Source organism: Lotus japonicus, chromosome 5, assembly GCF_012489685.1.
Source record: "Lotus japonicus ecotype B-129 chromosome 5, LjGifu_v1.2".
NCBI classification, from domain to species: Eukaryota; Viridiplantae; Streptophyta; class Magnoliopsida; order Fabales; family Fabaceae; genus Lotus; species Lotus japonicus.
Genome location: NC_080045.1, coordinates 9,980,626 through 9,997,250, shown reverse-complemented (window position 1 = coordinate 9,997,250; position 16,625 = coordinate 9,980,626). Strand labels below are relative to the sequence as shown.

Here is a 16,625-nt window from a genome sequence, read left to right as displayed (position 1 = left end):
TCGAATTCGTCGGGTTTTGTTTGGTTTTATATCACTCTGGTTATCAAAGTATACTTGACTGTTCACCATACTGATTCTGGTTGGATCGGTCAATAGCAGCCAACATAACCTACTCCAAACACTTGCTGGTAGCCCAAAGAATTGACTTGATAATTCACCAAAACAAACTAACATATTCATGTTCTAGATAAAAAATTCATTTCTAGAGCACATTACATGTGTTAATCTTCGCCTTAAACTTCCAGACAAACCTTAAACCCTGAAATCATAACTTTTGATGCTTTTAATACTAAACGATATTGTGTAATCACTAGATCATTGCCTTTATCATCATCATAAGTAAAACTTTGCTAATATCTCAAGTTTGAGTTAACTATAGATCGATCTATAGCTTTAAAGTTTTATATATTTAAAAATAGTTTTTTCAAACAGTTTTTGTATATCGTTCCTCAAAAGAAAAGAACTGCTATGATATTTCAGTTTTAAAAACTGAAAATAAGAACTATTTTAAAAACAACTGTTTTTGAAAACTGTTTGTCGCAACCAACACAATATATCAAACAATCCCTGACTCAAAACAACAAAACATTTGAAGCAGAATTAAACTAACCAAAGCCCAAAGGTGAATAAGAGAGAAAAGTTTAGGGTTAAAAATGTTAGTAACTTATTACAAACATTTAGTATTTATTTACTTAGAAAAAATAAAATAAAAAGTATTACTCCCTCCGTTCCTATTTATCTGTCCACTTTGAGAAAAATAATTTGTTCCTATTTAACTGTCCATTTAGCTTTCAAGAGAGCATTAAATGATGTTTTTACAACTAATACCCTTATCACAACAATAAATGAAGAAAGATAAAATGCAATCTAAAGGGTAAAAATGAAAAACTAATACTACTTTTATGAAAACCAACAAAATTAATTGCACTCTTTAATATGTGTGTTTCTTCTCTTCCCGGACAGTTAAATAGGAACGGAGGGAGTATTATATAATACTGGTATCGAGTCGGGTTGGATGAATTTATTGTCAAACCTGATTCTCAAACCAAACATATTCGGATTGAAGGAAATCCAATCGATTAGATTCGCTTACTCAATCCAATCAAGTCCATACTTTTGCTATTGGATCGATTTGGGTCGGCGGATTCGTCGGATCTACCCGACTCATCAGCACCCCTAAAAAATAATAACTTCCTTGCCCTAGCTGTATAATTTTTTGTGAAAGCCCTATCACAAAAACATAAATGCTTATAAAAGAACAAAAATAAATTTGGCTCTTACTTTTTTTGGGTCAACAAATTTGGTTTCTCTAAATCCTAAACCTAAGCTTAGAAACGAGGGCCCGAGCCCACACACCAAAAAGAGACCGTTGACGCCACCAGTAACCGTTTTCCCTCTTGTTCGAAAACCCTCTACTCTCTGCATAAGCAACCTCTTCTTTTCCCTCTGAAACTAGAATCTCCCAAACACAAGCACCATCACACAGTTCCCAAAAAGCGATAGAACCCTAATTCTCACAATGCGTGTTGTTCTCCTTCGCGAATCTCTTCACACTTTCTCCCTCCTATAAACACCACACACACACCTTCAATCTTCACCCCCAACCCTAACCATGGCCGAAACTAGCTTGATTCTCACCACCACCACCGAGAAAATCAAATCACGAAAGCTGCTGCAATTCTCAACAATTTCCATCATCGATACCATTTTCGCCAAAAAGAGCTTCCTCTATGGCAAGCTTCCTTCCCAACCCTTCAGGCTCTCTGTCCTCAAATTGGACGGTTCTTCCTTTGGTAATTTTTATTATTTGTTTCATTGAAAAATTGTTTGCTGCAATCAATAATGCGAGAAGTGATTGTTCTTGTTTGCAGATATTCAAGTTTCAAAGACGGCGAGTATTGCAGAGCTTAAGGATGCAGTGGAAGCGGTTTTTAGTCACATGCCTGAGAAGGGACCAGCAAAAATTTCATGGTTTTTGTTTACTCATTCTTTGTATTATTATTTATAGCATATGAAAATCCTTCATAGTTAGCTAAGTACTTGAATCAATGTGGATAGACAAAATGGGTAGTTTTACTTTTTGTTATTTTTCTGAAATCTCATGGATTAGTAGTGGCGTTGTGCATTTTTAAATTTTGATTCTGCAGTTCCTATGATTAATTACTGGATTTCCAAAGTCTGTTGTTTGATTAGTTTTGTATACATTTTTTGTTTGTTTATTGTGAAGGCCACATGTTTGGGGCCAGTTTTGCTTATGCTATGATGGGCAGAAGCTAGTTACGGAGGAGGATTATCTTAGAAATTATGGCATCAAGGATGGTGACGAGGTTTGAAACTTTTTTTTAAGTCTTTTAGATTTATTGAACAGCATGCTTGATATATGCAGTATTTTGTTTTGTGAATCACTTTCCTAAATTACAATGACACTTGAACCTACATGCTTTGTCCTTCTTTCTTGTGCTTGTGATTTGGAGTATCTACTCTCTAAATGTTTGTTTTTGTCATCAGAGATATCTGTTTGTAACATGTTCTTATTGATAGAACCCTGATTTTATTGATAGAAAACCCTAATTCCCAATTGGAAACTAGGGAGAGATACAAGAGAAAGGGATACCAAACACCCTTCCAAGCCTAAGAGAGAACCACTTCTCTCTCTAACCCAATTCCTAAACTGAATAACCAAGATACTAATGTTCTCTACCTCTTTCTTATTTATAGGAAACCAGCCTTACTAACCCTCTTAACTAACTAACTAACCCCTAACCTTGAGTTCCTATCAATACTCCCCCCCTGAAAATTCACCTTGTCCTCAAGGTGAGGAACAAAAAGCAAACTAAAACAGTGAACAAGTATGCCTACTATACAAAAGTGACAAATTCAAGCTAAAACAATGAACCACCCAAAATACAGCATGCTAACAATACAAAAGTGACAATAATCACAGCTTCCACCTGGATCCCACAACCTAAAGCAAAAGAGTCCAACACAATTTGCAGAAGATCCCATTGATGCAAATTGGTTGAGGCAGCAAGATAGCAGCATCGTTCAAAGCAAACCCATAACCAGCCAACAAGTTCTCAAGTAGTCCAGTAAGTGAATCAACACCAACAATAAACCCTCCTCCAAGTGACCCAAATTGGGTGAATGTCCAACTACCACCAATATGTTGATGCCTCCAATACGTTTCTTGCCTCCAAACCCAAACATTGAACTCAGAAATTTGAGAATTCGAACTCTGATACCCAGTAACTAAATCAGCTTAGACATGTGGGTTACATGACCAAGCACTTGTTTGCCAATGGAATAGCAATTCTGGAACTGAGTACCACTCCAGCTTATAGCTTATCCTCCTTTGCAAAAGTTCAGCCATGTGTGATGTGTTGGGCCAACCCCCAAAACAATTAAAACAGATTCTGATGTGGTTCCTTAACCTTTGAAACCCAGCAACTAATTCAGCAGAAACATTTAGTTGGCATGACCAAGAACTTGAGTGACCTTGTGTTAGAAATGATGGAACAAAATAATTTCCCCAAACCCAGATTTTTATCACCTCCCAACATGCAAACCTCCAAATCTGTTCATGTTCCCACCTCAGCAAATTGATCTCAGTACCTATGAATTTCCACTCACCAAATTTGAATTCATTTGGAACAGCAACCTGACTCAATGTAAGGTCTGAATCTCGGTAAAACTCCAAGCTCTTTTCAACATATAGTCGACCATTTGAGCTCTCATGGGCAATTCCAGCTGCTTGTTGAATTCGACACATCCAGACCAAATCCAAATTTTCCTGGGCTTTCTGTGTCTCCAGAACCCATTTTCTAAAATGGCCTTGGCTCATTTGTTCATTAAGTAGTTGGAGTGGACATCCCCTGCATGTTGCTCTCACCAAACTCACCCATTTGCTGTTCCCTCCTTGAGCTGCCAGCAAATAACTCAAAGACTTTGCCATCAAGACACCTGGATCCCACTGCAAATAGCTTTTTAACCAAACATATATTCCAAGGTTTTCAACAACTCCTGCTAGTTGAATTTGGCACAGAAAGTCCAAAATTGTATGGGCTTTTACTTCCTGCCAACATGTAATCATTGCTTCCTAACCAGTCTGACAAATCAGAAACAACACACATGACTCACCTATCTCCTTCACTCTTGCTATCGTAAGTCTGTTCCCCAAAGCTGCAAACTGTGGAAGAGAGTCGCAGATCAGAAGATCTATCAACAGAAGTGGGATTACCTCGTCTTCCAGCAGAACTCTGGCCACCGTACAACCTTGGTTTGGTGGTTTCGCCGGTGAACGAGAATCCTTTGCCAACAATTCCCGGTCTGGCGGTTGCGGTGGTGGGAGTGGCCTCGCCACCCTCCCTCGATGAGTCTTCTTTGACGACATGGAGAATCGACGGAATCCACTACCATTTTTGAATTTCTGGGTCCTGCTTCTCTCTACCCCCAATTTCAGAATTCTTGTTCCGTCGAAGAACCCTAAATAAACAATTTGGGGATAAACGGCGAATCCTTCCTTCTTAACACCTCGAAGGTTGCAATTCTGTAAACCTTCGATTGCCATTTGATTCCTTGTCGCAATTGCTACGCTCACCCCACCATATCTTCCTTCAATCTCTGTTTCAAAGGTCAAGTTTTTCTCTGTCATTGATGCAAACTCTGAATCCTTCCGCCACTCCTCCGCTGTTTCTTGATTTCCCTCTGCAACTTCAAGAATGAATTTCTGAGTCGCCTCCACCACCGCTGAATCAGTCTCAGGCGCGGTTTCCAAATTCGCCGGAGATACCTCCGCCGCTTCAAGATTTGGTTTCTGCGCCTCCACAAAGATTAAGACCTCCTCTGCTATAGATGCTTGTTCAGCCACCGCTGCGACTTGTTCTTCTTCCGCTCCTCTCAGCGATGCCGCCGCCCCTGTTCGCTCCGCCTCGATTACCGCCTCTGATTCTTGCCTTTCTTGTTCCATCTTCTGCCTCTTCTCTTCAAGTTCCCTCCACTGATTCTTCCTTGACTCTAGTTCCCTTTCTGCTCTCAGCAAACTCCTTATGCAATTCCTTTACAAGAGCAAATATCTCCCTCCTTTCCTCATGTGAAAATGAATCCATGAATCCTCTAGCCATGGATGCTGTTGCGGTTGAATCTTCTTGGCCAGTGCACCTGAATCGGTGCTCTGATACCAATGATAGAACCCTGATTTTATTGATAGAAAACCCTAATTCCCAATTGGAAACTAGGGAGAGATACAAGAGAAAGGGATACCAAACACCCTTCCAAGCCTAAGAGAGAACCACTTCTCTCTCTAACCCAATTCCTAAACTGAATAACCAAGATACTAATGTTCTCTACCTCTTTCTTATTTATAGGCAACCAGCCTTACTAACCCTCTTAACTAACTAACTAACCCCTAAGCTTGAGTTCCTATCACTTATATATATGTTGGTGGGGATGGGAATGTGAAAGATGGAAGTTCTCTATGTAACTGCATTGTCAAGTTCCTTTGCATTTGTTATTGAGCAACTGTCCAAAAGGTAATGTGAAATATTGACGATAGAGGATAGACAGGCGAGGAAGACATATTTTCTCACAAATGGTGTAGTTTTTTTACTCAATGTTTTTGAATAACAGAGATTGATAAATTTTATAAATCATGTGAATTCAATCAGGGTCCAATACAAGTCTCAAGTCTCAACTAGTTGGTGGCTTGGTATCTTTGATATTTCAAGTTATCTTTCTCACATTTTATGGTCCCAGTCGGTGTATGGGAAAGGAAATTTGAAGCCCAATTGATTTTAATTTGCTCTTGTTCATGTTTCTCATTAGTTATGAGAGTTTAAGAACTAATTATCCTATCAGTTTAGGATTGCTTCTCTTTTAACATAACTTCTTCATTGCGTTATACTTATAGTTAGAAGTCTATTGCTCATAAGTCATAATAGTTCTTGTTTTGCTTTGATATGATAGCTACATTTCATGCGCCATGTCTCAAACAATTGCACTGTTAGGAGAAAGCGGCCAAAGAAAAGAGTTCTCCGTTTGAAAAAACGAAGGAGGTACAAAATTTCCAATATTTCTTCAGTTAACTAGTAAATTTTCAGCTTGCTCTGCATGATTCAGGAAATCCACCTATTGTCAGGAAAATGTCAAAAATAATCAATGAGATTAAATATGCCGTTTCATCACAAATCATTAGTTAAGGCTTGAGGACATATCTCCTGTTTGTCATATGCTTGAACTTTAATGTGTTTGGCAATTATATTCACTTTCTCAGTAGTCAAAGAATATTTGAAGTCGTATTTCACTACACAAGAAAAGGTTTTCTTTCTCCTTCAATATTTGATTATTCCTCACCAGTTAATACCATCTTCTCACATTCCAAGTTATGCTTTTCCATCTGCATTGTGCTATTATTAAGTAATGTGTAGATGCTCCTGTTATGCATTTATCAATGTAGTCCCTATTAGACACTTTAAAGTAAAAAAAGAGAAGAGAAGAGAAAAGAAAAGAAAAGAAAAGAAAGAAAGAGAGTCTAAGGGAGCACCTGCTGAATAGAAAAGCACTACTCAAAGGAATTGTGCACCAACTATGTGATGTTTCAGAAAAGAAAAGAAAGAAAGAGAGTCTAAGGGAGCACCTGCTGAATAGAAAAGCACTACTCAAAGGAATTGTGCACCAACTATGTGATGTTTCACAGCGAATGGAAGCATGTGAAGGAGCACCTGACAAAGTAACGCTTACAATAATTGATGGTGTTATAAGGACAGGGACTATTCTGAAATCAGCTTGTAAGGGCTAATTTGAACTGAAATACTACAGGGGTTAAGTTCAAAATGAATGGAAACAATATGGATCAAATTTTAAATTTAATTGAAAATAAGAGACCATCTGAAGCTGCAGTTTCCTACTAGTAACTTATGTTAGTAATTAATTTTCCTTTCAAAAACCAAAGTGTGTGAGGAGCATGGTTTAGACAAATCTTTCATGAATAGTCATATGGTATTGCTCTGAAATAAGTCCCTTACTAATGCTAGCTACATGGTATAAATGTAAGGTCCAGGTCATCGCAAGTTAATAGCTGTGAACCCGAAGAAAATTGCAATGATGGTGAAGTTAGTTCTGATGGGGAAGAAGACCAAGAGAATGTGAAGACCAAGCATTGCATTGGAGAAGAAGAAGAAGAAGAGCATGTTGGGAAGAACAAGTTAACTGGCATTGTAGGAGAGCTGTTCTCATGCACCCCACTAGCGGTTGTGAGAAAAGCTAAATCTAAAAGCAGGAGTTGGTCATCTACGATTCCCAGATGTTTACTGGGCAGTTTCAGAAAGATTAGAAGGATTGTGTGCTTTGGCCGAAGGAGGCACTATTCTATGAGACTTACATGGAGTGAGTAATAGTATTTGGAAGAAATGTGTTCCTTAGCTACAAAACATCCAGTAACCCTCACAAGAGTTGGAAGCTGATATCCTTGTACAAATTTTGAATCATATGCAGTCAGTGTGTGTGGAATTGTATTGCTGTATTGAGTGAAGATGGCCGTGAGTGAAGATGGCAGTGGATTGGGGTTGTAGATCAATATATTCTCTTTTTAGTGATTCTATTGTACACACATACGGCTTGGAGGTGAAGAGTTTTCAATTTGCTTTGGTTCTTTTAGGGCTAGACACATCATTGTCTTCACCGGATAAAGTACTGTGGTATATTCTATAGGAAATTCTCACTTTCACCCTTTTATTCGATATGAAATCCTTTTGATTTTATTCAGTTTTAGTTGTGAAATTGGTTATTTCTGTGAATTCACTACTAGTTTCAGTTCCTTAAGATTGTATATAAGATGTCCAAGTTATTCAATGAAAAGTAGAATAATATAGTATCAAATGAAAATCTCCACCACTTCTCTCTTCTTTCCTTCTAACTGAGTTTAGTTTTTCTTCCCCTCTTTCTGCGATGGCCGTTTTTTTTTTGACAGCAAACAAATGATTTCATTAATTAGGAAGGGACATAATGTCCTTGAGCACACAGTGCTGAATACAAAATGGAGTACTACCCAGCCAAACTTTATCAGCATTGGACAATGAGAACTGGGACAACTCATGAGCTACAGAGTTTGCATTCCTATTTCCTACCAACATGAACAATAGAAAAAGACATAAAGCTAGAACTCAAACTATCTATAGAATTCAAAACTAAACCCTGATAAGAGCCATATCTACTCTTCTGCAGAACCGCATCCACCATTCTTTTACAATCAGATTCAACTATTATGGCAAAAAATCCACGTTCAAGAGCAAAGGTTACACCAAACTGAATGGCACACACCTCTGCATATTCCGGCCCCAACTCCACCCTAAGGGTCTTCGTAGCAGCTGCCACTACATTGCTAAAAGATTTCCTAACCACCGCTGCCATCCCCTAAGCTGAACCAGAACCAGAGGCGTCTACATTAACCTTTATCACACCACCCGGCTGGGCTTGCCATATCTGAATGGATCGTGGATTGGCGCTCGCAGCTGCTGCCCTAAGCTTGTGTTGAGATTCTTGATACTCCATGAGGAGACCCACTGCTTGTTTTACTACCATACATTCCGAGCTATCTTTTCCTTCAAAGCAGAGCAGATTTCGAGACTTCCAAATATGATAGCAGATTGTGGCAAATAACTCTCCCACTTCCCTTGGTGCAGAAACTATCATCTCATGGCACCATGCACTCAATGGTTGATCAACAACATCTGGCCAAGAAAGTCCCAAGGGTGATGCGAACCAAACCCTCCTCGACCAAGGGCAATCCCTCAACACATGCTCCACATATTCAATTACAGTATCACATCGGGGACAGAAAATTGGACACTGAACACCTTTGTTCCATAGCCTTTGACGGGTCGGGACAATCCCTTTCAAGACCTTCCACATGAAGTGAGCAAACCGTGGCAGAACCTGCATTTTCCATAATCTTTTCCACAATGAATCAGAGGTTGCTGATGACGGAGATGCACCACCATGGTCTTCCCAAGAACGAATACAGTGGTAAGCCGACTTCTTTCTGCGATGACTGTTGTTTCTTCATCTCCAATAACTGTTAATTCTTCTCAGGATCCATCTAGCTCTTAGAATATTCATCCCAATGAAAATCTCTCTCCCCCTTTTTATTGGCAACCCATCTCTCCCATTCTTGATTGCAACAATTATCATTGCTTACCATGGCCACAATTTTTGAAGAAGCCTTCTTCCACTAATCCCCTTTTCCAGTTGTGCTTTAATCATGCAGTCACCTGAGATAACAACCAACATCATTTGGATTGAAGATGCTCATCACGATTGCTTAAATTACCTAATAATATTTTGACATGTCTTAGAAAATTTTAGTTCATAACACATGTCAAAATATTATTAGACCACTTAAGACTAAGTGATTATCATCTGAATGAGAAAAAAATGATCATATTTAACAATCGGGAGAACCCATTACCTTCCATCAAATTATATTTTATAATCGTGTGTGTTTTTTAATTTTCAATTTTGAACTCAAGTATAAATGATGTGATAATTGAAATTTTTAATTAAATTATGTATAAAACTAATTTTATCGATATTTGTACAAAAAAAAATCATTTGTTGATTTGTTTTGTATTTTGAAAGTGATTTGTTTTGGATGGTAAAAATAAAAATAAAAAATTGGACCGTTGAGGTGGAAGCTTCGCGCATTCATTCCCTGAGTTATAAAAGAGAAACCCGCGTCATCTCATTCATTCATTGATTCACTGAGAAAGAAAAAGAGAGAAAGTGCGGTTTTTGAATTCAATACCAAAAAGAAAGAAAGAAAGTGAGTTCCGATCGGAGAAAGTGCAGTGCAGTGAAAGAAAGAAAGAGTGATCATTCATGGCTTCACCCAACATCATCGTTCCGACCAAAGGTACTACATTTCTTTTCTAGTTTTCCTGTTCTGATGAATCATTTTGTCTCTCTGTCTTGTCTGTTCCATTTTGCTTTCCAATTTTCTCCAAAGTTTGAATCTTTATCAATAACATTCAATATCAAAGATTCAATTTTTGTTATTCAATGTCTAAATCACACCAAAGTTTCAATTTTTCCCCAATCACCCACCACCAAAGTTAGGGTTTTTCTTTACTTTTCTTCCGATTCGGTAATTTCTAATTCTATTATAATGGGTTTTTCTAACAGAGGAAAGGAACCGGATAATACTTGGTGATATTGGAAACGGAAGAACCCTAAGAGAAGTTGATATCAACACCAATTTCTGTCACCAACCACTTGCCACTCAAAAGAAACCGAATGAGCAAATTGTTGACAATATTGATGCTGCTGATGTTCACAATGAGCTTGCTGCTGTGGAATATATTCAAGACATATACAAGTTCTATAAGACGGTTGAGGTATCTATCTATCTATCTATCTATATCTCAATGGTTATTTATGATGTTGTATTAATCTAGTGTTATGACTGATGATGTAAATAATAATGCAGAATGAGAGCCGTCCCGATGCCACCTACATGGACTCACAACCTGAGATAACTCAGACAATGAGAGCTATGCTTGTTGATTGGGTGATTGAAGTTCATGTTCACATGACCAGGTTTCATTTTTCAATTGAAACCCTCTACCTCACCATTAACATAGTTGATCGTTTCCTATCACTCGTGACTGTGCCAAAGAGGAAATTGCAATTGGTTGGCATCACTGCCATGCTCATGGCATCCAAGTATGAAAACAACTCCCTGGCCCCTGAGGTTGACTACTTCGCCTTCCTCTCGGATCGAACTTATTCTCCTGAACAGATACTTAGCATGGAGAAAATCATACTCAGAATACTGGAATGGGACTTGAGTGTGCCTACACCATTTGTTTTCCTAGTTCACTTTATCAAGGCCTCCTCAATTCGAGATCCGGATGAGGCAGTAGAAAACATGGCACATTTTCTTTGTGAGCTGGGAATGATGCATTATGCTACCTTGCAGTACTGTCCATCAATGATTGCTGCCTCAGCAGTGTTTGCAGCTAGATGCACTCTCAACAAGAGCCCTTCTTGGAATCACACACTTGAGATGCACACTGGTTACTCACAACAAGAACTTATGGATTGTGCTACACTCTTGGTGAGCTTCCATTGCAGGGCTAGGAATGGAAAGCATAAGGCTGCGTTGTACAACAAGTACTCTGATCCTAAGAGAGGAGCTGTTGTAATGCTTCCACCAGCTCAAATCTAGTTTCTTTGGAGTTTGATGATGTTGGATATTATTATTAAGATTTAGTTTAGAAATAGAGATATGGTTCAAATATAGTTTCTATTATAGATTAGTATCTTTTAGATTTAGATAGATATAGTTTTGATATCTTTTTACATCTATATATATTGTACAAGTTTATCAATGAAATACATATTAGAAATCTACTGTGTTGCTGTGTTTACTGTTTTTTATTGTTCATTTCAGAATGCCTTTATTTTTTTGGAGCAACAAACCTTGGCCCAGTTTAATGCCTTTATTTCCAATATCATGTATGCAGTTTGATTTCAATTAGATTTGACCTTAGTTTCATTTGAATCAGACTAACCATGCTTTCCTATCTAATCTCTTCTATCATCTCATGGTACGATTCGTTGAGTGAAGGTAAATAAAACCGCATCATACACGGCAATCTTGGTTCTCTCACTAAATTTTTTCTTAAATTTCAAATTCTTGCCGTCAATCATGATTGATGATTTGGTTCTTTTGGTCAAAACCCCAAATTTCTCCCTCAATACGCAAATCTTCATGGATTATGGACCTGTTTTTCCTGTTTCCCTTAATGTGTGACTAAAGCTATTATATCCATGACGTTGGATCCAGGTATGTTGGTCCATAACTCTTCCCTCAGCAGACGTACTCTTTGCCAATTTTTATGGTTTTCTTTTGATATTTGGGATAAATATATGGTTTTCCTCTGTCAGGATATGAATTTGATTTGTATGTGTTGTCAATTCATATAGACTATTGCTGAAAACGAGCAATGAGGCATTGTTGAACTGAGCTCCCTTGCTAATATTTTCTCATATTCACCAATTGATGCATTGTAGTCTTATAATCACCACTGTTCACCACAGGAGCCAAGAAAGATATACACCATATGTGCTAGCAGGTTACACACCAATGATTTGTATGTGGTGTTTAAATCTGCTACTGCTGTTGTGAATAAGGACAGGTTAGTTGAATTAATTAAATTGAAATTCTGGAACTGGTTGAGATGCAAGTTAACTCATATTCTTGGGTTGCTGATATGGAGCACATCACTTTTATATGCTAGCAGGTCAGCCTATAAGGCAGATCCAAGAAAGGAGAGTAGAAACTTGAGATCATTACTATCCTTTGAAGAGTAATGGCAATTCAAAAGGAAAATGCAATCGAAGGGCTGTTGGTATTCATTTTAAACACCTGTTGGTGAAGAAGGAAGTTTGAAGGCTAATGAGGAAGGCTTAGGAAGGGGCCTATCTAGGGAGGTGTTTCTTTCAATTGGTGGTGACAGCTCATGGCATTTCATATGGCAAATTGCTAATCTTTTATCAAGGTGGGTGATTGAGTTTTCTGTCTACTTATTTAAGTGTGGGGCTTGCACTAGTACAATTGTGGTCTGTGGGTCATTTTGTGTTGCTACTGATAAACTTCATCTACCTGTTAGCATTGTAGGGAAAGAATTAGAGTTGGGTTCCTATTGTTGGGTTTTGTATGGCTGCTGCCACCTAGTGTACCAAGTGGTTCCCAAGTGTTTTATTTTCCTTATTAGCTAGCTTCTTGTCTCTAATGTAACTTTGTAATGGTTCTCTTTGTAATGGAATTTGTGCTGAGATTTTTTGATACACTAGCACAGGTTACCGTTGTTTGTCATGTTAAAAGTGCATTTTTGCAATATCAACCGTCATGGTGATGTTTTCAGAAGATGAAGTGTTGGTGAAAGAGAAGGTTAAGGAGCCTACTAATCGGAGACAATGTTCCACTTAGAGTGATCCAAGACACTCTTCAATTACTTGGGTATGTATGTGCTTTTGCTCATAAAACAAAATTGTTCCTATTCTAAAGTTTCCACTTTTTTTTTTAATTTCTAAGTCCTATTAACATTTATCTGATTGAACCTTGTTCGTTTGCAGGAATGCAACAATTCCTTGCATCACCCTTTTGCTTGGTGGTAACTCACTCAAGGTATAAAAAAAACTAGCTTCTACAGATATCTTCAGCACAATTTAACCAATTGAGAGCAAAAAAATGGTTATGTGAATGTGAACTTTGTCTTAAATGGCAGGGTTGAAATCATCAAGTGTAAAACCATTGACACTCATATGCATTTTTTTAGGCGAGTTATTTCTCTTTCATGCAGTCTTCATGTCACTTTGTTCACTATATTTATTGCTCTCTGTTTCTTCAATTTCAAGTGCGTTGATTGGTTTTGTTGATTGTTGTGCATGAGTGGTTAATAATTTTTTGTATGAAATGCTTGGTCATAATTTGCTCTTTTTTAGTATCTCCGTCCTTCCGTCCCTTAGTTGTCTTTTAGTAGTGCATTCAGTAAAAAATCTTTTTGGATGTGTTCATATCTTTTCGCTTCATTTTTTAATCTCTTGGGTGCTTTTGAATGAAAGCAGGTCTGATCCACTGTTGATGAGATAAAATAGGTGATCAAAGCAAGTTCTAGTACAAGAAAAGAGAGCACCAAAGCTGGAGATTTTTATGCTGAAGAGTTAGAACTGGTTAAGAAGGAAAATGAAGAAGGTGAAGAAGTTTTTGATCAGGTTAGTTGTTTATGCTCATCTAAAATATTATAAACCTTTCAGTAACTTTGGAGGATTTTTACATCAGATAATTGACACCCAAATTATTAATGTCGATAGCTCTTCTTTTTCTATGTGTTGCATCAGCATAATTACTTGGCTGAGTGTGAGCATTAAGAAATATAAATGAGACATCTATTAGAAGTGTGCAATGTCTATCTTCCAACTGGTTGTTTAGTATTATTCATAGAGCTAGCTAGCTGGTTGTTTGGCCTAATGTAGGTTTATTTTGCTTATCTTGATTCTGAGCACATCATGATTCATCTAATATTTTGGATCAGTAGATTCATCATAATTAATTGTGGTTTTTTTGCATGGTTTCTATGTAGTGAAGGTTGCAAGATTTGTTCAAATGTTGCAGAAGTTGATATCACTGGGCGGACAAAGTCTAGCAAAGCTTTGGTGGGGAAAGATTCTTGAGAGGATGTCATTGAGTGTTCTACCTCTTTTGCTGATACAGTTTATTTATTGTTGGGATCTCAAAATTGTTGAATTTATTTTGGTGCACAATTTTAGTTTGTTTGATTTCAGCACAGTTATATAGATTGGGTATCAATATTAATTTAGTCATGTTTTGATTCATTTGGTTGCGGTTAAAAAAAGTTGGGTAGCGGTTCTCCATTTTTTTTTTTAATATAAGGTAGTGGTTTTTTCCTTGATGCGTAGCGGTTTTCAACCGCTGCCCATTTAATATTGTGCGTTGCGGTTCGCGGAACCGCTAGGGGTGGCAAAATGGGCTTGGTCCGCTGGGCCAACCCGTTTGACCCACTTTTTTGACGGGTTGGGTTGGGTTGGGATTTTGAAACTAAATTTTAAAAGTGGTCAGCCCAACCCAACCCGCATTTTGGCGGGTTAATGACGGGTTGGGTTAGCCCGCCAACCCACTTTTAATTTTTTTTTTGAAATTTTTAAAAAATTCTTTCTATTTTTATTCTTTAAATAGATTATTGTAAAGTGCGCATATATTACGGCAGACCTAAACTAAAAAAAAACTATTTTGAAAACTAGTAAATGATGATCTTCCATAGATTCACCTATATAAGTTGCAGCTATTATTTGTGGAGGAATTTAGCATGCACATCTAAAAACTTGTGTAAGGTTACACATGACATTTTTGACCTGCAATAGGAAGTTTAGCAGGTAATTTGTATTTTTTAAAATAAAAATATTTAATATATTATGATATAATTAGGGAAATAGTTAGTGAATGATTATAGTTAAGTGGGTGAGGTAACTTCTTGAGTTACTTGTTCAGTAAAAAAAATTAATATTTTTTAAGTAAAACATTAATCATTAACAGATTAATTCATCCCTTTCACCTTAGTAACAAACCCAATTCACCCAACCTTAAATATGATTCCGAAACCCTGACCCATCATCATCATCTTCAACCTCCATACCAAGATCCAGTTGGAACCCCTCAATCAAAACTTGTTCTTCGCCTCTATGCCCAAAAGATCAAACCTTTCCGGTGTCAACAAGAACGAACATGAAGAACGAACACCCAGATCCCAGGAAACCAAGTTCGAAGCTTTTGCCCAGATCGCAGATGAGGTCGCGATCATGGTTCGGGGTTCAATGATGTTGCGGTTCAGGTGAACGACGGTGCGGTGGTGGTTCTTGTTCGGAGTTCGAACGGTGAAGGAGGCAGATTCAAGCCACCACCTTTCTTCTTCAGATTTGATCTCTGTTGTTACCCACAAGTTTTCAGTGGGATCAATTTGTATTGTGGGTGAGGTTGCGGGGTTGGGTATCGGATTTGGGGTGAGGGTCGATTTGTATTTTGGGTTGTAGTGAGGATGGGGTGAGATTGGGTGTTGGTATGGGTGTGGGTGTGGTGGGTTTTGGGTTCGAGTGGGTTCCTTAGTCTGTGTACTGTCCTTTTTCTGGTAGCTGCAAGGGGAAGTGGAAAATGGAGCACTGGGAACAAAAGTCTCTTCGTGGGCTCGTTTTGAGCTTTGACGGTGGGGAGATGCTGTTATTGATTTTGTTTGAAGGGGATCTTGGGGAGCAGATTCACACAAAATTTTGGGGATTTTGGGGCTTGGATTTTGTGGGGTTGGTGTTTTGGTTGCATCTAAATGGAAGAGCAACATTAATGGTGATTATTTTTTTTTTCACTTTTTAAATCTTTTACTTCTCAGATTTACCTTAATTATTTACCACCTGGGTTAATTTTAAACTAACCCTAATTATTCTCTAATTATTAACTTAAATATTGTATAATATAAAAACTATTTTATTTTTCAAAAATAAAAAAAATGCAAAAAACCTGATTACCAGGTCAAAAGGCTCATGTGCAACCTTACACCACTTTTTAGATGATCATAATAAATTTTTCCCTTATTTGTAGGTTATGTTTTGTCTAAAACTTTCATGACTACTCGACATTATCGTTTATAATTGTTGGTTGACTATTATTGGCTAAAGTAAACTCTTGTTGATGATTGTAAAACACATCAAGTGATGTTAAGTAATATTAAGTGAGTGTGTATAAAAAAATTTACATTTATCAATGATTTGATGAAGGTTATTGACACTTACACTTGATAGTTGCTACTGAGGTTACAGTTTTACAACTTTTAATAACCACGCATGATAAATATTTTTTTTGTTTTGCTATTGGGTGAAACTTTCTAGTTATACTTGATGAAAGATTTTTTACCACTTTACGTTTGAATCTCTCAAGACTCAATTGTAGTATAGTAAAGGGTTTTGTCGTATCCACAGGGAGGTGTAATACTTATGCCGTTCAATAGCTAACAAACTCAAATAATGGTTTACAAAGAGATTGATTGTTTGTTTAAGAACATAAA

General features: G+C 37.5%; 1 protein-coding gene, 1 long non-coding RNA gene and 1 pseudogene across 4 annotated transcripts; all 3 read left to right on the top strand.

Annotated features, from left to right (window-relative positions):
• The first annotated feature begins 1,362 nt into the window (after positions 1–1,362).
• On the top strand, positions 1,363–7,758 carry LOC130717283 (uncharacterized; annotated as a pseudogene).
• Positions 7,759–9,736: 1,978 nt separating this feature from the next.
• Positions 9,737–11,401, top strand: LOC130717282 (G2/mitotic-specific cyclin S13-7-like). The gene is made up of 3 exons (XM_057567456.1): positions 9,737–9,904; positions 10,174–10,385; positions 10,478–11,401. Exons 1-3 carry the CDS (start codon positions 9,871–9,873, stop codon positions 11,216–11,218), a joined length of 987 nt encoding a protein of 328 aa, XP_057423439.1. The 5' UTR covers positions 9,737–9,870; the 3' UTR covers positions 11,219–11,401.
• Positions 11,402–12,297: 896 nt separating this feature from the next.
• Positions 12,298–14,370, top strand: LOC130720198 (uncharacterized). Of its 3 annotated transcripts, none has more exons than XR_009012981.1 (5): positions 12,298–12,554; positions 12,921–13,015; positions 13,132–13,183; positions 13,624–13,770; positions 14,139–14,370. It is a non-coding gene; the product is annotated as an uncharacterized LOC130720198 (long non-coding RNA). The 3 variants fall into 3 exon arrangements; XR_009012980.1 differs by having other exon boundaries at positions 12,855–13,015; XR_009012979.1 differs by having other exon boundaries at positions 12,298–13,015.
• Positions 14,371–16,625: the final 2,255 nt, after the last annotated feature.